Here is a 25,069-nt window from a genome sequence, read left to right on the forward strand (position 1 = left end):
TATCTCTTCCTGACATCTCTGCCGCCTGCCAGTCATTGGCCAACGATTTCTAACTTGTTTCTGGAATACATTCCTTCATCATTCACGGAGTATTGGAGCTGGGGATTCTAGAACGAAGAGCTGGTACAAAGGAGGGAAACATGATCTCTACTGCCTGGAGTGTGGGGCCAGATTTCAGAGAGGTGGTGGCCTTTCACTGGGCTTTAACGAATGGATAGGAGTTTGCCAGGCAAGGAAGTGAGGTGGGAAGGCCCTCTAAAACAGGGAATGGATGTGTCTTCTCACATGTGTCAATCTTTTGGATGTGTCAATCTTTTTTTTTTTTATATGTTTTTATTGATTTTTTTTTTTTAGAGAGAGAGATACATCAATCGGCTGCCTCCTGCACACCCCCTACTGGGGATTGAGTCCGCAACCTGGGCAGGTGCTCTGACTGGGAATCCAACTGGGACCACTCAGTCCATGGGACGTTGCTCAATCCACTGAGCCACACCGGCCGGGCTCACACCTTCAATCTTATAAGTCCTATAGAAGGTACATTTTTAAGTTTCATTTTCAAGCTCGCAGAGAAGTTGGTGATAATTGGTGAGTTCTTTCAGTTGCTACAAAACAAGAGTTGGCATCTAAATATTTGACCCGAATAAACACATTTTCTCTAATGTTAACAAGAAGTCACAATTTAAGAAAATCCAATTGGTTAAACTCCCTGCTCGCAATTGTTTCTCAGGGAGGTTTTACGGATTTTTACTTCTTTTTAGGTCAGCAAGGAAAGAAATCTTAAATCTGGTTTTTTGGAGACTAGTAAATGTATCAGTCATCAGTGGACCCCTTGTCTCCTGTTTTTCACGTACAGAGGGAGAGGTTGCAGTTCACCGTCATATATGGCTCCTCATTTCGGCACTTGCAGAAAATTGGTCCCTTCTGAGCTTCACAGCCATTCACGAGTCATCTCACACCCAGACACCCAAGACCACCCTGTCTCAGAAATGTGCTAATTGCCCATTTTGCCCCAAGATAACCTCATAGACCCTCTGGAGACATTCGTATTTTATGAGAAAGTGAGCAAGGAATTCGTGTAGGCCTGGAACGAACTGCCCTCATTGACCAAGGGTGTAGAATCAGGACGTAGGGCGGCGCGTGGACCTGCCCAGGTTGCCTGAGCCGGGCAGCAGAGCCGTGGCCCGAAGTTGTGGCAGAAGGGGGGAACCAGCGGGGAACAGCGCAGCGTTTTGGGGAACTGAACCATCACAGGCGGACGCTGGTGCACTTCCTTTCTTACACTCCGCCCCCACCGCCCGGTCTCTGTCTCTTTCCTTTTCTCTCGGGGCAGGGTTATGCGTCAGTTTCCGAAAGGTGGGGACATTTCCTGAGCCTTTGCAACGCTGGGGAGCTGTCTCAAGGGAGGCTGGACCCCATTCTGCGCAGCAGGCTGGGAACGTGAAGGCCGGGCTGCCTGCTGGGGAGGAACCCCAGTCACTGTCTCCCCGTCTCCTGCCAGCGCTCAGCCTCCTGGTGCCCACCTGACCATGTCCCTGGCTGAGGCCATCAGCCTCTGGAATGAAGGGGTGCTGGCAGCCGATAAGAAGGACTGGAAGGGCGCTCTGGACGCCTTCTCCGCAGTCCAGGACCCCCACTCCAGGATCTGTTTCAACATCGGCTGCGTGCACACCATCCTGGAGAACTGGGCGGCGGCAGAGAAGGTGAGTGAGCGGAGATGCCTCCGGGCCTCCTGGAGCCTTGGTACTGAGTGGTTCTCAGCCTGCGCCGCACCTGAGAAACCTCTTGGGAGCTTTATAAGCACAAAAGCTGTCCAGGCCCCACCTGCACGGATCCTGATTTAATTGGCCTGGGGAGGGGCCCGGCAGCCTTCTTTTGCAAGCTCCACAGATGGCCTTCATGCAAATGGTCGTCACGGGCAGCTGGGCTGGGCACCCATGGGCTCAGCTCTCCTTCCCCCCAGCGATGAATGCCACATAGCTCTGGCACTGTTCGCCCACCCCTTCCTGAAGACTCCCCTGGGCATGTTTCCCTCTGTGCACACTTGCTGGGCACACTCGCCGCTTCACACCTGATCATGAGACGCCTCTTTCTGGCTACCCGCAGTTTCACATGTGCGGTGAGCGCTGCCTGCCCAAGAGGCCAAGGGGGGGCGCTAGAGGAAAATGGGTTTCACCTGTGTGACAGTTCATCCGCGTGACAACTATGGGGGCACGCTGAAGGACTCTGAGGCTGGTGGACGGAATCAGACGGCCATTGATTAATGATGTCTGCTGGGACATGGTGTGGGCGTTGGAGCATCTTTTTCAGATCCAGCCGTCCCACGTCACGTGGCACTTCGGCTTTCGTGGCTTCACTCTATCGCCGTTTTTTCAAATATATTCATTAAAAAGTTGATCGAGACGGTGAAAATGAGACAGCGCGCACTCAGTTGTCTGAGTCAGTTATACACCGCGTATTACAATGACAATTACTGCGCGTATGGACTGTAGGCCTCTGTATCCAAGCACCGGGAATCCTTCAACGCCAGGTGCAACCACTAGAGTCTGGAACGGATCGACCGCCCACTCTGCCTCTCTCGGGGCTTCCAACGCTCAGCTTCTCCAGGGGCTGAACATCCTGATGGTTAAGAGACACCACCTGCCCTGGCCAATTTGACTCAGCGGTAGAGTGTCAGCCTATGGATTGTGAGTTGAGGGTTCGAGTCCGGCCAAGGGCGTGTACCTCGGTTGCAGTTTGTAGCCAGGGCTAAGAAATAATTAAAAAAAAACAAAAAGGGAGGCACCACCTGTTAAAATGCTTAGTCACTTCACACAAGGGTGTAAATGTTAGTCCTTGTTTTTACTTTTTTGTTGTTGTTGTTAATCCTCACCCGAGGATATTTTCCCACTGATTTCTAGATAGAGTGGAAGAAAGGGAGGGAGGGAAAGAAAAAGAAGGAAACATCTTGTGAGAGACACATGGATTGGTTGCCTCTCTCATGACCCCACCTGGGGCCAGGGCTCAAACCTGCAACCCAGGCACGTGCCCTTGACTGGAGTTGAACTGGAGATCCTTCCACCCTCGGGCTGATGCTCTAACCACAAACCCTGCCAAATCGGCCAGGGCTTGTTTTCACCTCTTAGCCAGTCTTTTCAAGGCTTTGTGGACAGATGACGGGCTCCCCAGCCCCTCCCAGCCATCCTCACTGTGACGGGGCGCAAAGACGAGGGAGGAGAGAAGCTGCTTGGGAGACCGTGCAGACGGACAAGTCCATCTCAGGTCCGGAGTGGGCAGGCAGGAGCACGTGCGGCCCGCCACCTCTCGGGGCCTGCCAGGAGGGTCAGCAATAACGTCACAGTGTCCGAGGGCTGCTAGAGGCACATTTTGCGGGGAGAGGCGAGTCTGGGGCAGCTATGCCAGCGGGGCTCCCGCAAGGCTAGGCAGGCCGCCGCTCACCCCTGGGCTGGCTCCCTGCACGTGGGCCTTCCTCTCCCCAGGGGTCCTCTGTTCCGCCTCCTCACTCTCTGCCTTGCTCTGATTTCCTGCTTGAGTCCTCACTCTTGGCATTTTACATGCATTCTTCTTTGTTATTGTTTTAGCGTAATCCTTGCGTAATGAGTTCATATACTAAACAAATATAATGTTCTCTGCAGGCCTTCTCCAGAACCATTAACCGGGACAAGCACTTGGCAGTGGCCTACTTCCAACGAGGGATGCTCTACCACCGGCTGCAGAAGTAAGTAGCCCGGTGCTGCGCAGGCCGGGGAGGTTCGCCGAGAGACCCGGAGCGGTCCGGTGCTGCTAGCCGGGGTGTTCCAGACGGTCTCCCTAGCCTCTGGGGGAAGCATGGCTGGAGATTCCCTGGGCGGTTACGCAATAAATCAGCACGACGCAGAAGCCTTCCCCAGATGGGGAAGTCAGGCCAGACGCCCGCTTTAAATCAGCTGAGTCATAGCTCACAATGGGCCCACAGAACCACCACAGGCCCAGTATTCAGGTGCCCCACGAGCATCCCTGATGGGTTATGGTTGGATGGCGCTGGTCATAAGCTGTGTGCTAACTAGGAGAGGATTCAGAGCCAAGACTTGAACTCTAAGAGAACATCTATTTGGAAAAATCATGGAGGTAGATGTAATTTGTAGAAGAAATGGGCTTAGGAAACAAGTTATAGAGACAAAGAAAGGGCCCTTGGAGCTTAGAAGTCAAGGTGACATGCCTGGAGGAGGGGGATGGGAGGGAGAAGGAGGGGAGGGAGGAGGAGGGAAGAGGAGGGAGGAAGCGGGGTTCCTGAGTCAGGTGGCTGGTTTTGCTGCTCTCCTGGGCCTGGAGCTAAAATACCGCTGAGGCCTAAGTGTTATCTCTAAGGAGGAAGTATCAGGGAGTCCACACCACACCATCAGCGATAAGCTGGGAGGAAAGGTCACCCTGGGGACGAGTCCCACCCTACACTTGTCCTTTGCTGGACACCCAGGCTTCTGCCCTGGTGACCTTCTGTACCTGGCCCACCTCCCTTGCTCTGCTCGTGTCTAACTGCCCTCCCCATGACCACTTACTTCCACATTAATTTTCCAGCCGCCAGTCTTGTCTTCTCCACCCTTATTGCAGACTGATCTCCTTTAAAAAATTAATGTTCTATGCTTAAGAAATTCCAGTGGATCCCATTACTATAGGACAACAGTCAAATCCCCGCTGATTCTTTTTTTTTTTTTTTTAATCCTCACCCGAGGACATTTTTCGATATTTTGTTCAGATAGAGTGGGAGGGGGAGGGAGAGAGAGAGAGAGAGAAACATCGACGTGAAAGGGACACATCGAGTGGCTGCCACCTGCACAACCCAACCAGGGCCGGGGACAAACTGCAACCGAGGTACGTGCCCTTAGCGGGAACCGAACCCAGGTCTCTCCAGACCGCAGGCCAACGCTCTAACCGCTGAGCCAAACCGGCCAGGGCCCCGCTGATTCTTAAACGCAGTCCAAGCGGCTGCCTACCCACCCACTCATCCCACTGTCCGCCCGGCCGCTCGGCCACCAGGGCGGCCACCTCTCTTGTGCATTCTTTTATAACGTGTCTTCTCTGTGACAGACACTTGCTGAGATATGTGTCTCCTCCACTGCTCCTTGAGTTTCTTGAGAGAAGAAGTCTTTACTTATTCACTCTTGCATTTCAGTATTGAGTAAATGAGTTAATGCTTATTGAGTTCATTATACTAAAGTGAGAAAAAAAATATGGCCTCTGCTTGCAGAAACTTGTGAAAAGGGGGAAACAGGTCACAAACACCGGGCACGAGAATGCAAGGCAGACGGGGGCAGGGGCTATAAGAGAGGCTTGACATCGAGTCGCGGGCACTGGAGAGAGGACTTCTTGGTGAGCGGGTTAGGGATTCCCTCATGTTGCAACGAGATGTGTTTGGGGGAGATCACGTTGTGGGTGTGTTTTTCTCTCTGCTTCCCCACTTTCATGTGCTGTACTCTTTCCTGTCGTTGTGGAGTTCCTCAGAACAACATCAGGGGGCGCGTCTGAGAAGGCAGGTGGCATCCCAGGGATGACCACGGCGATGGTCTCTTCTCTGCCCACAGCCTGTCATCTGAAGGGGTTAGGAAGCGGCAGGTGTTCCGGATCCGGGGCCCTGGGAATCTGGGGGCTGTGCTAGTGAGACCCTGAGATGTTGCTGGCCCAGGGAGGCAACACAGCAAAGTCTTTGTCCTGCAGCCTTTGAGAAGGGCAACTGTGACCTCCAGCCCCTGCCACAGAGGTGTTGGACGTATTGACTGTTTGCAGCTGCTAAAACTCTCTGTATCCTGGGCTGTGCACGGGGACGGGTGGAACAGGAGCAATGAGAAACACAGCAGTTACTAAGAAACCTTTCCAGGAGTGTTACAGAAATGAGGGTTATAGCCCCCGGGAGGCTCCGAGCTTGTGTAAGGCAGGCAAGCTTGCCCTGTGCTGCTGGTCCCCTGCCTGGGGGTGTGGGGGCTCCAGCCCTGCGCTGCCAAGATGCCTGGTGGGTGTCAGCACCTGGCAGGAGGCTGCCAGCCCCTTGGCCTCCTCGGGGACACGGTGCTTTCCAAATGGCACCAAAGAGAACTGAAGGAGGGCTGGGGCACTGCACGCTCTTTGAGAGCTTCACACTGAGCTGATTCAGACCCTGCGTGGGCGGTGGGCAGAGCTGCGTATCAAGGCCCATGCCCCTGGGGCTCAGCTCCTGGGAAGCAAGTGGGGGGCTGAGCAGAGGTCTGCAGCAGGCAGCCCCAGGATGCTCAAAGTAAACACTGAGGGGAAAAAAAAAGAATTTCCAAGTAAACACTGACATTTAGCAGGGCCCTCTTCACCCGTTCTTTTTTAACACAAAGTTAGCACATTGAATAATTTGTAGGTTCTTTATCTCTCCCTCCCGCTGGCCCAGATCTCCAGACACCTGGATGGGCAGAAGAATTATGAGGATTTGTTGGGGTCATTCAATACCGGGTGACGCGGGCAGTGTCACTTCACAGCTGAAATTCATCTGCTCCGCCAGCACTTTGGCCAGTAAGGAAGCACATGGTAGGGTAACGCTGACAGTGCCCAGGGTGTGCCCTCCAAGGACTGCTTCCCTGTCACATGGGCAGGGGACCCAGTGGACCCGCATGTGCCCGGAGCAGGACGCCTGCGGCCCCGCCTGCTCCTCCTCCTTGGCTCATGGCTCAGAGCCGGTCACCCGATCTCCCGGCTGAGAAAGAAGGGACAGGGGTGCCCGAAAGCACGTGCCAAGATCTTGAAATGCTTCCTGCTTCTCAACGAACGTGCTTTCGATACTTTTACACTCATGTCTATTAGCAGCAAGTGTGTGGCAGAGCGAGTTTCTCCTGCTTCTCCCGATACCGCTGCTGCAGCTCACTTCAAACCCAGGGGGACAGGATGTCCAGCTTCCCCCCAGCCCCCTGGGGACACGGTCCTCAGGACTCTCTCGCCAGCCCGCCCTCCCGGTCAGCTCCGCCCTCCCCGGAGATCAGAGTTCCAGCTTCTACGACCGTGTATTTTCGTCTCCTGATGATACTTCCTACAGCCTCGGATGTTAAGGAAGCATGCACTAAGTGCTGGCATGTGGACTTCATTGCCGGGGTCTTAGAGCTGAAGAAATATATAATAATGTCAATGATGACGTGTGCCAGGCACCGTCCTAAGCACCCGAAGGCTTCACCCCACTCCGTTCTCACGGCAACCCCGCGAGGCCCGTGCTGCTGTTACTCCGTCCTTCTGAAGAGGAAGCAGACGTAGAGAAATTCGCCACGTGCTCTTTGTCATTAGATAGTAAGTGGCAGAGCCTGGTCAAGTCCGCGGTTCTGACTCCAGAAATCAGATCCGGGACCACCTCCCAGCAAGCGCCCCATCTTCGATGCTCCTTGAATATAATATGCTCCTGGGGCACAATGCACTCTTTATGTTATGCACCCGGAACCCGAGGCCAGGGAAGCACCTTGCCAGGGTCTCCTGGTCACCGGCAGCGCTGATGGAGGTGGCCCCAAGCTCCTGGCTGCGGCCCTAGGATGCCTTCACCGTGCCAGCCCCTGGGGGTCCCCAGCAGCCCGAGTCCAAATTCCAGGCTCCCGCCGAGAGAAGCCACACATGGCAGCTCCAGGTGGGACAGAGGCCTGGGACCTGTGATTCCGGTGCCCAGTGGGAGCCACAAGCAGCAGCCAGATTTGTTCCTTCCAGGCCAGGGGGTTGGGGGGTGAGGGTAGCTTCTTATTTCTTTTAATCCTCCCCTGAGGATATTTTTTCATTCATCTTCAGATAGAGTGGGAGGGAGGGAGGGAGAGAGAGGAACATTGATGAGAGAGAGACACCTTGATTGGTTGCCTCCCACATAACCCCAAAGAGGGCCAGGGAACAAAACCCAACACAGGCCGAGGTACGTGCCCTTGACCGGAATCAAACCCAGGACTCTGGTCCAAGGGCCGGTGCTCTAACCGCTGAGCCAAACTGTCCAGGGCAAGTAGCTTGATGTTTGCTGCTCCCCACAGCCCAGCAACGACTCCCTCCCACCAGGGCAGGGAGGTCAGGGGCAGGGTAAGGAGACCTCATCCAGGTCCTGCCCACACCTCTGTGGGCACTGCTGGACCAGCCCCATCCTCTGCCAGGAACCCAGCACAGCTGCCCTGGTACCCCCGCGCCAGCCTGCACGAGGCCAGCGGAGAAAACACAAGCAAACACCAGGCGCAGTGTTAGAAATGCTGTCGGGCTGGGGTGGGGGGAGGTTCTTTTTTCCAAAATGTGTGGAAGGGGGTGGTGGGGAGAAGAGAGGAAGCAAGCCACAAAGCTAAGAGTGAAACTGGTCTCAAAAGAAGCCAAGGAGAGCCCGGCCGGTGTGGCTGGGTGGATTGAGCGTCGTCCCATGGACTGAGCGGTCCCAATTCCATTCCCAGTCAGGGCACATGCCCGGGTTGTGGGCTCAGTTCCCAGTGGGGATCGTGCAGGTGGCAGCTGATTGATATTTCTCTCTCACATCAATGTTTCTCTCTCTCTCTCCTTTCCTCTCTCTAAATCAATAAAAACATTTTTATTTTTTAAAAAGCAGCCCAGGAGAAGGCTCTGGGCGGGGGGGACATCGGTGGCAGTGGCCCCTCTGAGCGGTCCCTGTGTGGGGGTGGCCGGGCCTTGCGGGAGCAAGGAGTGAGCAGCCCTCTGAATCACCTCGCAGAGCCCAGTGCCCGGCAGGTGCTGGCTCTGCCTGGGGTCCTCAGGGGACAATGAGGCTCTTTTGCCAAGTGCCAGCCGAGCCTGTTGTCAGAAAGGCGGGTCTCGTATGCACTCAGCAGAGAAGGAAGGAAACACCTCTGGGCCAGCTGGGTGCCAACTCCAAGGGGCACCTGGCACACTGAGTTCTGCAGAAAACTAGGGCTCAGAGTTGGCAAAACAAACAAAAAAAAAACTAGAGGATTCAAAAGGCTTTTGTCCCAGGAAGAGGGATGGAGAAAGGGACACAGATGCACAATTTATTCCCGCTTTTCCTCCGCTCCCGGGACTGGTCCATTGTCTCCCTCGCCCTGCAGGTATGATTCAGCGATTACAGACCTGAAAGAGGCCTTGACTCAGCTTCGAGGGAACCAGCTGATAGACTACAAGATCCTGGGGCTGCAGTTCAAGCTGTTTGCCTGCGAGGTGAGGGGGAAGGGCCCAGCCTGGACGGCGTGTGGGCCGGGACGGTTTTCATGATAATTCGCACCGCTCAGGCGGAGGAGCTGTTTGCCCAGCATTATACTAACACATCCCAATGTCCACGAAGGGCCTGCTGTGACCCTGCTCCGTTCCCAGGTTACAGACCACGTTCTTTGCTATTCATGGTCCTGGCCTCGTGTACTTGGTTGATGCCCAAAGAAAAAGGGGAATTTGGCACAAATCTGTCCCCTCTCGGTCACAGAACAGCTCGAAGCACAAATTTGGGAGAGTTCTCCATAGAAAGAGAACTTATTTTCGGTATTAGCCAAAGGGAGGAGCATGACTTTGGTTTCACAGGTTAGTGTATTTTTCCAACCCACCCCCCTCACGCCCTTCTTAAACCTCAGATACCCCAGTAGCGTGGAAAACAAAAATCCCTACAAATAGCATAGATCTTTATTTAGAAGAATCACTAAAAAATGTCCCCTTGCTTGAGTTTCTCAAGCGGGAGAAGCCAAGTGTTTCCAGGGTCACCCAGGCTAATAATAGCGCCCGCAGCTGCCAGGCCCCCGGGGACACGTGTCCCCATCCAGCCCTGTGGCAGGCTGGCAGCCTACTCCCCCTCCCGGGCCAGGGCCATGAGGCTTGGCGGTGGGAAGGGGCTGGCGCGTGGCCAGCTGCTACAGTCGGTTTTTCAGCCGTGGCACGTTGGATATATCGGACCAGCTCATTCCTGGTTGTGGGGCACTGTCCTGTGCACTGTAGGATGTTTAACTGCATCCCTGGTCTCCACTCACTAGTTGTACCCCTCCCCCAGTGTGACAACCTAAAACATCACTAGGCATGGACAATCACCCCAGAGGAGAACCACTTACATAGATTCATGAATTGGGGGACCAAGGAGCTCTAGAGAGAGGATCAGGAAACAGTGGCATCGCAGAATTCCACGGGAGGACCGTCGTCCTGTAACTGGCATGGCAATGACCACGGGCCAGGGAACCGGCTGTACGGGCCTCTCCGCAAGTGAGGCTGGACTCCTCAGGGTACACGTCTCCTCTGCCACCTGGGACCCTGCAGTCATCCCCCTACTTACGATAGCACTTCTGCCTTGCACGAGGGAATACCCCTGGCTCTGAGAAGTCCCACCGGCCTTTTTGAAAAGAGGCCCAACCTTTTCCAGTTGTGGAGTCATAAAAGCCTGGTGTGGAAAAGGTCTAGAAAGAAGGCGGCTGAGAGCTGAACAGGAAGTTTTACACGCCCTGCAGCTCTTTCCTCCTGCACAAGGTCAAGGGTGGGCGGGGCCAGCCAAGTGTGACTGCAGAAGGCTCTGGCACTGGGGCGCAGAGGGCCTGGGATGGGATTTTAAATTTTTTTTATCTAGCTGATGCATCCAAAAGATTTAATTTTATGTGTAAGTTGTAAAGCATAAAAATAAAACAAACACTCATGAACCTACCACCGGACTCGAGACCTGGAAAATTACGGCTGTTGGTGAATGGGCTGTTCCCTCCTGCTGCAGCGGAGGTGCTGCCCGGTCTTGTGCTCAGTCCTTTCCAGCTTTGGCCCCTAGAGTGTCCTCATTCCATATGACTGTTTCAAAGTCTTGTGTTTTTTTTTTTTTTTGTTTTTAATTGATTTTGGAGAGAGAGGAAGGGAGAGGGAGAGAGAGAGAGAAACATCGATGAGAGAGAACATCGATTGGCCGCCTCCTGCATACCCCTCACTGGGGATCAGACCCACAACCTGGACATGTGCCCTGACTGGGAATCGAACCGGCAACCTCTTGGTGCAGGGGTCGACGCTCAACCACTGGGCCAGATCAGCCGGGCTGTTCCAGTCTTGTTAGTGCCGTGTCCTGGGCAGGATTCTGTAGGAGCTGGTGCAGGGTGAGGCATCTGGAACCCTCTTTGGCCCCCCTGCGCCTACCCCGTCCCTCAGCCTCGGTCACACATGTATTTTGTTCCCACCTCTATAAGTGGTCTTGAGCTTGTCGCCCTTCTTTTTTTTTAATCCTCTTCTGAGGACATTTTTGCATTTATCTTCAGACGGAGTGGGAGGGAGAGAGAAACACTGATGTGAGAGAGACACATCGACTGGTCGCCACCCACACAACCCCAACTGGGGCCGGGGACAAACTGCAAGCGAGGTCCGTGCCCTTAGCTGGAACCGAACCAGGACTCTCTGGTCCGCGGGCTGACGCTCTAACCGCTGAGCCAAACCGGCCAGGGCCTGTCACTCTTCTTGATACTAAAGCAACACAATAGGTCTTGTTTCCTCCTGACCCAGTCGGATGTCAAAAAGATGTACGCGACGTTGGATCCATGTGTTACGTGAAGTCCACTCAACGCCGTCCTGGTGCTGGACGGGACTCGGTAGCAAGACCGAGGGTCTTACATTTCAGACATTCCCGGGAGAGCTGGGAAAGGGAGAAATGTCCCCCGGCAACATGCCAGGAGCCTCACGCCAGCTCTTCCCTGGTACCCCGGTTTGAGGAGCCCCCGTTTCATGGTGTGGCCTGTGCCTTTCCAGGTGTTGTACAACATCGCTCTCATGCACGCCAAGAAGGAGGAGTGGAAAAAGGCTGAGGAACATCTAGCACTGGCTCTGAGCATGAAGTCCGAGCCCAGACACTCCAAAATCGACAAAGCCATGGAGTGCGTGTGGGTAAGCGCGCTGGTGACGCGGGGTGGCGGGAGGAGGCCGCTGGATTCCCACTGGTCTCCGTGGACATGCGGACTGAGAAACCACTGAAGTGGTGCCTTCACCTTCTGAGTCCGGGGTAACACGGACCTGGGGGTACAGTTCCACGCAGCACTTGAAACGGGAAGGGCTGGGAAGCCGAGGCCTAGAGCACGGCCGTCCCCCGAGGGGTCTGTGGCAGCAGAGCGGAGCAGGGGCGGGAGGCTGGAGCCGAGTGTGAGGCAGAGGCGGTGCCTGCTTGCTCACTGTTGGGCCCTGGCAGCCTGGCCCAGTGCCAGGCAATGACAGCTCTCAACAAAAATGCCTTGAGTACATGGACAAATGGTAAAAATGATCCATAGCTTGTCCGCGCACATTTGGGACGAAACCCATTGAGAATCAGATTTTTTAGCCCTGGCTGGTTTAGCTCAGCGGTTAGAGCGTTTGCCTGCAGTCCAGAGAATCAGATTTTTTTAAACACCGAGAACAAGGGTACACGAGTCAGTCTTTACACGCCTGCCCACGTCAGCAGACACGGATCCCGAGAGCACTGTTCTGAGCCTGGTGGTGGTCCCCTCTATGCAGTGAGTGACAGCCCCGCCAAACCACCTAGTGGGGGAGGGGCAGCTCCCCTGGGAAAAGGGGGTGCTGGGCAAATAGCAGCAACCGATGTCCACACAGCCCCTCAGTGAAAGGTGACGTTGAAACGAACTTTTCCCACCTTGGACACCTGAAATAATGGGTTTCACCCTCGCATGTTTAGAAAAAGTGCCTTTGTGAGTTATCTCCGCAGCTCCTTGCCCCGGGGCCGCGTTTCATAGGTCAGGAGACCTGTGCCCTGTGTTGCAGAAACAGAAGCTGTATGAGCCCGTGGTGGTTCCCGTGGGCAGGCTCTTTCGCCCGAACGAGAGGCAGGTGGCCCAGCTGGAGAAGAAGGATTACCTCGGCAAGGCCACGGTGGGTGGCTCTCAGCTTCCGCGGCGTCTCCTAAGGCATGGGCCTCGGGGGCAGGGGGAGGGGACTCCTGGACCCCCCTCGTGGCCCTGCTCTAGGGGAGCGGTGAGGCACCGTTTACAGTGTGGAGGTCTGGCTGAAAGAGGCTTCAGTTTATTTTCTCTGGGCTCCGCTCACGCCTCCCTTCCAGCCTGCCCCTGGGCGAGGGCCACAGGGTGGCCCAGAGGCTAGTCTCAGGGACTGAGCCTGGGAAGAAAGCTCAGCGGCGAGGCGCTCGCTAGGTGTGGAGAGAACACGTTAGGGAAACGGACCAGCAGGGCCTCCTCTGGCTTCATGCTCCGAGTCCCGTTTCCACAGACCTGGTCAGACTGGACTTCCGAATCCTGGTTTTAAACCCTTTCCCGAATGCTGCAAAATTAGTCAACAGTCCCTGCCAAAACTGCACTCGACGCTGACACTTTTGCGGGGCTAAAGTTGCCTCCTGAGACGGGAGCTGGTCCTGGCACAGACAGAGACTGGGCTAGTGGGACGCCCTGTCCGGCAGCGGACGGACGCATAAGCGACCGGTGATGTGCAGTGGAGGGCTCCTCAGCCGGTGCCAGGACACGTTACACGTGGGTGGACCTTGATGACGTTACGCTGTGTGAAGGAAGCCAGACACAAAAGGCACACGTGACCGAATTCCATCCATGTGGACAGCTAGAACAGGTCAACGCGCAGAACTGGGGCTTGCCAGGCGTCTCCTGGGAGGAGACGGGGTGCGGGCCCGCTTCCTAACGGGGGTGGCATTCTTTCGGGTTGTTCTGGAACTAGATAGAAGCGGTGTCCGCACAGCACTGTGAACGTACTAATACACTGCACTGTTTGCTTTAAAGTGGTTAACATTATAGTATGTAAATTTCACCTCAATAAAAAAATTCAAAAAGAGAGGGGGTTGCGGGCCTGCTGGGTGAATGGGAGTGGGTACTAATTTCTTCAGTTGCTGGGGTGTCCAACCCAGAGGGTCAGCAATTCAATCCCTGGCCACTGGCCACTTCTAGAACCAGGCACTGGTGAGAATGATCTGGGCTGTGAGAGGGGGTCTTGGGGAGACCCCAGGAGATGGGAACGGTGCTGGCAGGGCCCTCACCCTCCGTCCTGCATTCCAGGTGGTGGCGTCTGTGGTGGATCAAGACAGTTTCTCGGGCTTCGCGCCCCTGCAGCCACAGGTGAGGCAGCCCCCCGGCTCCGTGGGCCCTGAGACGGCGCCGGCGGAGTCCCTGCTGCCTGGCTTCAGGGATCCCTCTCTGGCCCCTCAAAGCTGCTGAGGCTCCTCCCTGCCAGTCCAGGTCACGGGTTCCTTGGCTGCTGGGGAGCAAGGCAGTTTTAGGCTTAACCAGCCTCAGGTCCTCAAGAAACCAACCCTCCTGCTTCCCCCCAAATGCTCATCATCTTCACTTCTCCAGGGGTCAGAGAGCTGCCGGGCGTCTCTCCCGAAGCTCCGACTCCCCTCTCGGAAACCTGAACTGCACGCTAGCGAAGGCCTTGGACGAAACTAGTGGGGACCCCGTGGGGCTGGGGCCCGAGGCCTTGCGTCCTCCTGGGTGCACGAATCCGCCTGTATGCAGGGGTCCCCTCGGGAACACAGGGAGGGTGCCCACAGGGACCCACTTTTCCGCCCGGGCCCGGAGGCATGGCTCCAGGTGGCTGGATGACGGGGTCCACGGAGGCAGAGCCTCCCTGTGAAGGGAGGAGGTGGCACAGGCTGGCAGGCTGCGGCGTGGCTGCCCGGGCACACGATGGGCAAGGGCGCGGTCAGCAGGAGCAGGGCGGGTTCTGGGCGCGGCGCTCTGCCCGGGTCTGCACACGTCCGGCCACTCCCGAGGGCAGCGCTGACAGCCGGCCGGGGTCGGAATGCTGACCGCTGGCCCGGCATGGGACCAGTGCTGGGGCTCCGGAGAGTCAGATGACAAGGGAGAGCGGGGATCCTGGACTCCTGCATCTTTCTCACACTGAACTGGGAAACTGTGCGGAGTCCTTTGGGCTTCGGCGCAGCCAGCTGTCTGCCAGAGGAGCCGTGCCGCAGAGCTGGGCGCCGCGCACTCAGCGTGGACCGGACACGAGGAAAGGGCGTCTGGCCTGGCGGGGGCTCTGGAGTTCACTTTAAACACCCACAAGTGTCATATGAGACAGCAGACATTAATTATATATAGAGCAGAGGTTTTGGAAACCGTCCTAACAAAGGAACAGAGCTCAAGGTCAAAGCCAACCTTGTGACGCCCTGTTGCTCTGTGACAGCTAAACTTCTCCCCACACGAGGTCTGGCCCACGAAGAATCGCTGTGCTGGCAAAACCTGTGCCCGGGGAGCTGGTGGGAGGTGTCGTTTTCCAGTGTTTACGCAGGGTCCACTGTGCCCTCTCCCGAGACGGTTCTGATGGAGCCAGAAATGCATACTTCGATTTTCTGGTCGGGAAGAAGGCTCAAGTTACCACTGACAGTCTGTTCTCTCTCTCTCTGTCTTGCCCGCCTTCCTTTCTCTTGAATGTTCAATAGGCAGCTGAGCCTCCACCCAGACCCAAAACCCCAGAGATCTTCAGGTAAGTTAGATTTAGATCGACACCAAGACTAGCCGGGCGCCAAGCCCGGCCCGATGGCAATGGAGGGGGTGGAGGAGACGAAGCTGGGTCAGGGTCTGTCTGGGTGGGACTGTCCCTGGGGGCCTGGCTACAGCTGCACGGCGCCCTGTGTCCCGGCAATGTCACCGCCACCATGCAGGGAGGGGTTGTTGCTGAATGACAGTAGTGTCCCATGGGACACAGCCTCTCCCTCCCAGCGGCTGGGGCACTGGCCCAGGGCTGCAGAGGGAGGGCGAGCCCCCCAGAGCCGGCGGGTGGAGTGGGAAGCGTGGCCGGCCCGTCCTGTCCTGCGTGGCGGTTCTCCCTCCCTATTAGCACCTGCTTCCTGAAGAAGCGACAGGAAGGACCGTTCTCCTGTAAGATGAGGAGCAAAGGATGACAGAGCCGACAGCTTTGTTAAGAATCTCCTCTCAGCGGGGAAGTCAGCCTAGCTCCCCACGCCCCCAAACTAGGTGTAAAGCAAAGTGGAAAAAGTACCAGAGCAACGATAAAAATGAGGGGTCTGGATGCACTCATTCCTCGATCTGCGGGGGAGTCACGGGGGTGACACCGAAAAGGGCCGAGGGGACAGTGACGGTAGGGCGTGAGCGGCACCCAGCAGGCCCGCCACGAGCAGAGGAGGGTGACACCCCATGGGCCACCTGAAGGCCAGCCTCTGGTCACACTCCAAAGCAGGCAGCCTCAGAACATCCATGAGTCCCCCACTCCGCACAGCTGCTCCTGAGACCTCATCCTTCCCTGACACCACGCTGGCCCCAGGTGACACCTCCCTGTCCCCGACTCGTCTGCTCACCCAGCTGGCTCTCACCTCCTCCTCCGGGCTGTTCCCTGGCACCGCACCTGCCCAGGCCGGGCGCACCCTCGAGCCGTCCGCAGGCGGGAAGGGAGGACGAGACCAGAGAGGCCTCCACAGCTAGCTGCTCTCTTTCAATCCCGACCCGCTGCATGGCCGGCCATGGAGCACGTTCACGAGCAGTTCCCCGCCCGTCCTCTGGGGAGCCCCGGGAGACACCGCTGCTCAGGGCCACTGGCAGTTAGACGGGAGTTAGAGGGTGTCGGGAGGGGTCTCCCAGCTCCAGGTCCATGGTGCATGACCCCCGGAGGGAGGGGTGGGCCAGGCAGAGGTGGACGGGATCTGTGCACCCGCAGGGCTCTGGAAGGGGAGGCTCACCGCGTGCTGTTCGGGTTTGTGCCCGAGACGCCAGAGGAGCTGCAGGTCATGCCCGGGAACATCGTGTTTGTCCTGAAGAAGGGCAATGATAACTGGGCTACGGTCATCTTCAACGGGCAGGTATTCTGAGGAGCGGGGGTGATGCGGGCACCGGGGGTCCTGGCAGCGCACGGGGGAGCTTTCTGAGCACCGGTATCTGCTACCTCCTTTGCAGAAGGGGCTCGTTCCCTGCAACTACCTCGAGCCAGTGTCGCTGCGGATCCACCCTCAGCAGCAGTCCCAGGTAACGTGCCAAGGCCGGGCCCATCCTGACCCCCAGCCGCTGCCGGACCTCTGTTCGGAAGGGGAAGCAGTGGGGAAAAGGTCGACATCCCTGGACTCAGGGTCCTGAGCCCACCGCGAGTTGGCACCAGCTGCCCAGAGCTGATGCTGGGAAGAGGGAGAAAACAGATGTGCTGAGCAGAGGTACCCTCGGGACCTGTTGGGCCAGCCCACCTTTCGTGATTCCTCCTGGTCATAGGTGATGGGACCTGAAGCCCAGTTTACGAAGGTTAGGTCTTCCTAGAAATGTCCTCTTCACCTGGAAAAATAGTCAAGGTGTTGGCTGGTGAAATGCCATTAAAAAAAAGAGAGAGAGGCCTGGCCAGTGTGGCCCAGTAGATTGAGCGTTGTCCCAGGGACTGAGGTCCCGGTTTGATTCCTGGTCAGGGCTCATGCTGGGGTTTCGGGCTCGATCCCCAGTAGGGGGCGTGCAGGAGGCAGCCGATCGATGTTTCTCTCTCTCTCCCTTCCTCTGTCTAAAAAATTAATTTAAAAAAACCATATTAAAAAGAGAGAGAGAGCCCTGGCCGGTTTGGCTCAGCGGTTAGAGCGTCCACCTGTGATCCGGAGAGGCCCGGGTTCGGTTCCCGCTAAGGGCAAGTACCTCGGTTGCAGTTTGTCCCCGACCCTGGTTGGTCGTGTGGGTGGCAGCCACTCGATGTGTCCCTTCACGTCGATGTTTCTCTCTCTCTCTCTCTCTCTCTCTCCCTCCCACTCTGTACAAAAAATGAAAAAATGTCCTCGGGTGAGGATTAAAAAAAAGAAAAGAGGCAGCAAATTACCTTATAAAAAAAAAAAGAGAGAGAGAGAGAGAGAGGAAGCCCTGTCTTAGAGCCGTGAACGAGTAGGCCTTACCCATCACTGCTTCTGAAGCTGCTACCAGCCCCCCGCTGCCCCTCAAGGCCTGCCCTGCCGCTGGGCCTGGTGAGCGGTCTTCGCTGGGTCCGAGCCGCCTGCAGATGGCCGGGGCAGTGGACACAGTTGTATTCTGTGGGCTCAGTCCTCCCTGGTCGGAATCGTGACATCCCGATGTCTGGAAAAGTTTCAAATGTCGCACAGAGGTGGAATGTTTCCTTTGGGGAGCTAGGTGTGGCAGAGAGGGTGAGCTGAGACCCGAGCGCAAGGTCCCCTCCCACCCCAGCCCCAGAGGACTTCCAATGTAGCGGAAAGGACCACAGGCCGCGGGGGCCTGGAGGAGGGGGGATTCCTATTTCCACTGTGGTTTGTTTTCACCAGGCCCACCCTGCCTGCCTTTGTAACCCACACTTCCTGAGTCTCCTCTGAACGTCACCAGCTCTCCAGCCTTTAGGAAGCCATCGGCAGCTGGCTCCTCCTTGGGGTCTGCAGGGTCCCCCCCCCCCAACCCCCTGCCCAAGAACTTGGTCAACATGGACGTTCTCACCATCTCTTCCTGTCACCTCCAGGAGGAAGCCTCCCCGGAGTCTGAGATCCCCGATCCGCCCATTTCCAGTGCTCCGGGAAGACCCCAGCTGCCCCCAGGTCAGTGTCCCTGGGGCACCATCCCAGGCCTGAGTGAAGGCACACTGCAAGCTGGTTCCGGAAATTCTGGTTTCTTTCCCTCTCAGCATGCCACTCAGCCCCCAGCCCGTCTCTCCTGCACCAGCCTCCCACCCACCCACAGCACAGGAGATAGATGCCCCTTCCCCTACCTGCTGCAGGATACGCATGGGCTTGGGTAAATGTGGCTGGTTTCCGGGGGACAGTGAGTGTTCCCACTCGTTGTCACCAAACCCCAGTCAATACTGAACCCATGTGCCGGGAGGAACAGGTGAAGTAACTGCACCTTTAGCTCAGATGGGGTTGGAGGGCTCTTTTCAAACTGAGGAGCTCTGTTATCTAAGAAACACCTGCAGAGCCCTCAGGGACAGGCGACGCGCCTGGTGCGACAGGGAGACTGCCCTGCTGTGTGGACAGTGCTGCCTGGGGAGGTAAAGGGCCTTTTGTCACGAATGCGGTTCAAGCAGATTCTGAGTGTTTGGCAGCGAAGCTCTGAGCCGGTGGTTTGTCAGATTCTGCATCAGTGATCACCCCGCCCACCTGATGATCAGAATTCCCACTGGTTTGTATTTCGAAAAATGTCAAACCTACAGAAAAGTTGAAAGTATGATACAAAAGATACCAGAATACCTTTCAACTACATTCACCAATTGTTAACATTTTGCAACTTGTATCTGCCCCGATCCTCTCTGTGTGTAATTATTTTTCTGAGAGGTTGAGCCGCTTCGTCCCAGGTTCGTGACACTTCACCCCACATTTCAGCATGTATCTCCGAAGGGCAAGGACATTCTTCTCCATAACCCCAATATAACTGTTATAGCATGATATTTAACATTAATTTTATAGAATGTGTATTTCCTATTCAAATTTCTCCAATTAACCTGCAAAACATCCTTGCTAGTTTTTTGGTTTGTTTCTCTCTTTCTAGGGGCCCATCAAGATCACCTATTAACCTAGGAAGATTTTAAGAGTATAAATAACTAGGCATTTTGATTCTTATCTTTTCGTACTGGAATGAGGCTTAGGAATCTGTATTTCTGCAAAAAACTTCCCATGTGACTTTTATGATCAAGCTTGGTTTGAGATCAATGGTCTTTTTTGATCATGAACCCTGTAGTATCTTTATGTATATTTCTCTTGTATAAATTATATGCACATTGCCATATTAATTTATTATACACACAAAAATAATGGCTAAGGTAAAAATACGTGGTTCTAACATTTCTTCTTCTGGCCCCTGGCTCACATCACAGTCCTGTTTGTCTTTGCTTTGGAGCCCACTGGCTTCGGGATTCCTGCTAACCCCATGGGCTGGTGAGGATGGGGAGTCCTTTGTTAATTACCCATTCGCTCCCTAGAAGCAGAGACCGGGTTCCTTTTGCATTCCTGGCTTTGCTCTTCACATTTCCCCCACATTAAGGTTACCAGTTACCTGAGATTAAAGGGTATGAAGTCAGGTGTCCTGTTCTAATGAATTCTGTGCATGAAAGAGGCTGGTCAAGAGTGTTCATTCATCTTCTTTTTTCACTCCTCACCTTCTCCATTTAGGTCAGAAAGAAAAAGAAGAGTCCAAGGTAACATTTTTTTCCTTGCACTATTTCAAGTGGTAGAGAATGGGAGAGCTTGGGCTGTCCACCATGGGCATGTCTCCCTGGATTATAGAAAGAGCCCAGAGAAAAGGTAGACCAGTTGCCACCATACTTACAGTCCATGCTCTAGGGACTCCTCAACACCCCCCAACCCTACCCCACGCACACATTTCCTGCTGGCCCACAGCTGGTGGGCCAGGTCTCAGCAGGAACTTCCTATCCAAGAACAGTTGGGCTAGCAGACCCTTCACATTACTTAGTGGAACCAGTTACTTGTTGGACTCTCCCCGGCTACCAGTCAAGCTGTGCCGAGCCAGGAGGCTGCTAAGTGGAAGCCGTAGACACTCACGGGTTCCCTTTGCTTCCTCTCCCCTCAGGAAGTCAAGCTCAGTGTTCCCATGCTCTACACGCTCAAGGTGCACTACAAGTACACGGTGGTCATGGAGACTCAGCCCGGACTCCCCTACAGCCAGGTCCGGGACATGGTGTCAAAGAAACTGGAGCTCCTGCCAGAGCACACTAAGCTGAGGTGAGCCCAGGCAGGTGGCAGTTAGGGGACAGCTGGGGACCTGGCGTTGGCCTAGAGGACAGAAGAGGAGGATGTTCTCTGACTTGGTTCTTTCTCATTATCTCTACCCAGCTATCGGCCCGGGGACAGCCGCGACCTGGTGCCCCTTTCAGAAGACAGCATGAAGGATGCCTGGGGCCAAGCGAAGAACTACTGCCTGACTCTGTGGTGTGAGCACACGGTGGTGAGTGCGGGGAGCCTCTTCCTCAGCAATTCAGCATCTGTCAAGCACCCATTTCATTCTAGCCTCAGCTTCAGCGGGGAGTCGGGTTCAGAAAGGGGACACCACCGGTAAGCGGTGGAACTGGGACACACACCTAGTCTTTGGGGCCCTGGAGGCCTTCCAATACAGGGGATCCGCCACGGCTGGAGCAAACAGCACTAGGAAACGAGAACTTTTAACACTTGTACAGCCTTTGGCCTGGCAGAGTTTGCAGTGTTCATTCCTTAAGTCCTGTGATTCGCACCTCTAGAAACTACACCTTTCCTTGGACAGTATGACGCCCTGCAGTGGTTCTCAAACTTGAGCAAGTACAGAATTACCTCGAGGGCTTGTTAAAACAGACTGCCCCACCACAGCGTTCTAATTTAACAGGTTTGGGGTGGAGCTGAAGGTTTGCATTTTCACAGTGTCCCCAGTGATGTGAGAGCTGGGGAAGGGGTTGGACTCACAGACCCAGGTTCGACTTTGCATTCTACCACTTCCTGGTGACTCACCCCGTTTCTCCATCAGAAAAGAAGTCACAATAGTACCTATTCTACCTTTTTAGGATTACTCTAAGTTTTCCGCAAGACTATAAGATTCTATATGTTCCTGTAGACCTTTAGTTTCCGCTATCCAACCATCTGGTTCAAGCGCGTTGTCTATGCTACACTCATCCCAAACCTGCCTCTGAGTTTATATCCAGGTGCTACACCGACCTTTCACCGACCGAATCCTTTGGTGATGACGTTGACTGTTCTCTGACCAGGACGTTAGGGAAACTAACAGGCCCTTTATTATTTCAGGGTGACCAAGGCTTTCCAGAGGAACCCGAGGAAAGTGAAAAATCTGATGCTAGTGGCCAGACGCCAGAACCTCCGCTTAAGGAGGGGAGCCGAGTGGTGGCGCTCTTCAGTTACCAGGCCGCGCAACCAGAGGACCTGGAGTTTCTGGAAGGCGACATAATCCAAGTTGTATCCATGGGTAAATGCCTCTCTTAGATTATGGAAATTAAATGTCCTGTTATCAGAAATACATTCAAGGGCAGAGGGCAGAAAACATCACTAACCTCCAAACAAAACTTGAGCCAGTGGCTTCAACCTCCTTCCTCGCTTTGACACACAGGGAGCAAAACGTGGGCGTCAGCTTTTCCTTTGGTTGCTTTAATAGGCAGGGAAACAGCAAATGGCAACTTAAGTAACATTCCATCCACATTTGAAGATGGCTACGTTTTAGAAGCCATGGGTTCCCACTCCCAGAGTGAATGAACCGGATGGTGGCTGGGATCGTTTTGCCTTTGCACCAAGCCATATGATACGTATCTTCTGCAAACCATAGTTCTTCGGATATACGTACTTTCAAAGATGAGTGCAGAAGGTTATAAATTTTGTCTTAAAGGCAACTATTCAGAATTACTGTGTTTCTGGTCACTTTCCTGATTCTGGTAGGAATCAAACACATTAAAAATTGAAACGGTACGTGGAGAGTTTGTTAAAAGTCCCTGGCCCAGCTCCCAGAGATGCTGCATCCAGTCTGAGAGGGGATGCATGATCTGTGCTTCTCGCGAGCTTCCAGTGATGCTGTTCTGACTGTACCGAGTTCTCTAACTGGAAGCAAATGAGTCCTATCGGCAGCTTTGTTCCCGTGGCTGACGTGTGCATTAGCAATGAGAGGAATAAAAACCGAATGCTGCTGCCAATTATAACAGAAAACCCAACAGATTAAGAAATGAGAGCAGGGGACTGTACAGTCAATGAGGCAGAGTGAGTATACAAGCATATGGCAATTAACGACTGCACATCCTCCGACGGGGTGGCAACTCGGTGTAAGAGCTGGGTTTGGTGGCTCCCGTACCATTTTCTGTTACTAGCAACCGACCAGCTAAATGGTCCCGAGTTCTTTGGGGGGGGGGGGGGGCTAAAAACAAGAGCACGCAGAGAAAATCTTTCTGGGTAGATAAGGAGAGATGGTGGTGTAGTCCTTACTGTGGGATGTACAGAAGGCTTGATTCTGGACGTACCCATATAATATTGTGAAACTTTATCATAACACTTAAATAGAAAACAGAATTCAGTACATTATTGGGTGGTACTACGGGGGTAAATTCAACTGTATTTAACAGTTATGAGATAGTTTCATCCACAAAGTTCCTCAAACTTAATGTGAATTATCTGAGGATCTTGTTAAAATGGATGTGACTCATGTTTGGGGTAGGGCCTGAGATTTTGCATTTCTTATATGCTTCCAGCCCCATGCGTTGTGTTCTAAACAGGAAAGACCAAGACAGTGGACTGCAATTAGAATTACCTTGGGGGAACTTGAGAAAATGTCCTGATGGCCAGGCACACCACTCACAATTAAAGCAGTTTCTGGGATGGACCCAAATGTCTGATCTAGACAGATTATATCAAAGATGGACTTCTGAAGTGGTTGTGTGGTCTGGCTGATGGGCTTTGGAGCAGGTCACACCTGCCCTGTCTATTTATTGGCACAATGTATCCAAACAAGCTATTAATCTCTCTGGGTCTTCTTTTCCTTAGTAAAATGATATTTACAACCCAGTTATTATGAAGTCTGAGTATAAAACGTAACAATGGCTGCAGTTTATTAACAGCTCACAATAGGGGCTATTAACATCCTTGTTTTATGGACATTGGATTGAACCCCCTCACTCGCTCCAACTCTGTTCTTTGACTGCACACTAGTGAACAGACTTAGCAATGCATCCCCTTTCCTGTAGTCCAAAGACACCTAACAAAGCTCAGATAAAACTCTTCTCATAAGAAATGATACCTAAAGATCATTGTTCAATTCCTTTCATCTTACTGCCCCTTTTAAGTCTACTTCCTTCTCCTGCGTTTCACTTCTCCACTCTCGTGTGAAGGCGGACGTCGGTCACGAGACGGCCGAGTTCGACGTGCACTCTGGCCTCTCACGTCACACTCCACACTGACCTTTCCGTTAGACGGGTGGAGGGCTGGCTGCCATCTGCGCGGAGCCCCGGCGAGGCGGCTCTCCTTCATGGATTAAGACACCAGTCTCTCTCTCTCCACCAGTGAACGACGAATGGCTGGAAGGGACGTGCAAGGGGAAGTTCGGCATCTTCCCCAAGGCGTTTGTGGAACAAGCAGCTGCAGGCCTGGACAGCACCCCCAGAGGAGTCTAGGAGGCCTCATGCCTTGAAGCTGAGCACAGAACCATGTCATTGGGGAAGCTGACGCCTTTGTGGTACTGTACCGAGACCCTATGGTCTGGAACTGTCAACGAACCGACTTTTCCCTGTTAAAATTTAACCTGTTAGACAATGATGTGAGAATCTAGGACTGTGAACACCTGGGGGTGGGGAGGGTAAGTGGTTGGAGCGTCTTCCTGGGTGCGGATGTGTCTTACTCAGAGTGCCGGCTGCCCAGATGTGCTCACTCTGTGCACGTTTCACTGAGTTGTAGTTATTATCGGTGCACTTCTCTGTACGTGTGATAAAAATAAAACCCCAAGACACCCAGAACACAGGCCCAAGGCCTAAATGTCAACCACTCGATTCCTGCACACCACCGCCAGACTCCCAGGGCCCAAGCTACCCTCACCAGTCATTCAGGAGGCAGACAAAATTAACTTTTCTTTAGGTCTTGTTGTTTAAACACAACCTAGACTGAGTTAGGTTCCCGTGGAATTGCTAGAATCACATCCCTTCGTGACTTGTCACAGAGAAACATTTAAGAGCTTACTAGGAATATTTGCCACTAATATCTAACTGATCAAAAGAAGTTGTGTTCAGCCAGCCAGTTGGCCGAGTACCCTATTAAGTAACATTTACAGTGCATACGGTACCAATGTACAGAAAAGGGTGCTATGGCTTTACTTCGGTTATCTTTTACCCAATAGCCTGTTTTTCAGGGTTAAGCTGGGTGAAGGAATCCATAGATACTAGACCTTAGGGCTTGGCCTTAACATTGCACCCCCCGCACTCCCTTCTTGTGAGTATACAGGGCTTTGTTGACAGTTTTCCAAGTGTACAGGAAAATACACTTATGAAAAACAGTCAGATGCAGACTGAATCAACACCTAGGCAGAAGGCCAGCTGCCTGCCACTGGACACTTTGGACACAACTCCAAGAAATGCATCCCCAAAGCTAAGAACAATCATTACACTTGCTGCCAATCAGACTCAGTGAATTTTATAGGCCCAAAGGATCGACTCTCTCTGAATTGCCTTACTAACAAGAGAAAACAGGGATAAAAATGGTGGATATGTTAACTCCTTTGCATAAGTATTCTTTACTTATTAAAGAATTTTGATAGTTCCGTTCTACCCACCCCTTCCCACACTAACGCACACT

At 54.0% G+C, this 25,069-nt stretch overlaps 1 protein-coding gene across 1 annotated transcript; it reads left to right on the forward strand.

The window, feature by feature from the left end:
• The first annotated feature begins 1,329 nt into the window (after nucleotides 1-1,329).
• Nucleotides 1,330-24,237, forward strand: NCF2 (neutrophil cytosolic factor 2). The gene is made up of 15 exons (XM_036272873.1): nucleotides 1,330-1,700; nucleotides 3,633-3,715; nucleotides 9,009-9,117; nucleotides 11,644-11,778; nucleotides 12,643-12,750; nucleotides 13,896-13,955; nucleotides 15,281-15,324; nucleotides 16,513-16,654; nucleotides 16,749-16,817; nucleotides 18,280-18,355; nucleotides 19,922-19,947; nucleotides 20,340-20,491; nucleotides 20,603-20,714; nucleotides 21,539-21,716; nucleotides 23,789-24,237. Exons 1-15 carry the CDS (start codon nucleotides 1,527-1,529, stop codon nucleotides 23,896-23,898), a joined length of 1,578 nt encoding a protein of 525 aa, XP_036128766.1. The 5' UTR covers nucleotides 1,330-1,526; the 3' UTR covers nucleotides 23,899-24,237.
• The last annotated feature ends 832 nt before the right edge of the window (nucleotides 24,238-25,069 follow it).

This window comes from Molossus molossus, unplaced genomic scaffold (assembly GCF_014108415.1).
Source record: "Molossus molossus isolate mMolMol1 unplaced genomic scaffold, mMolMol1.p scaffold_m16_p_20, whole genome shotgun sequence".
Classification (NCBI taxonomy): domain Eukaryota; kingdom Metazoa; phylum Chordata; class Mammalia; order Chiroptera; family Molossidae; genus Molossus; species Molossus molossus.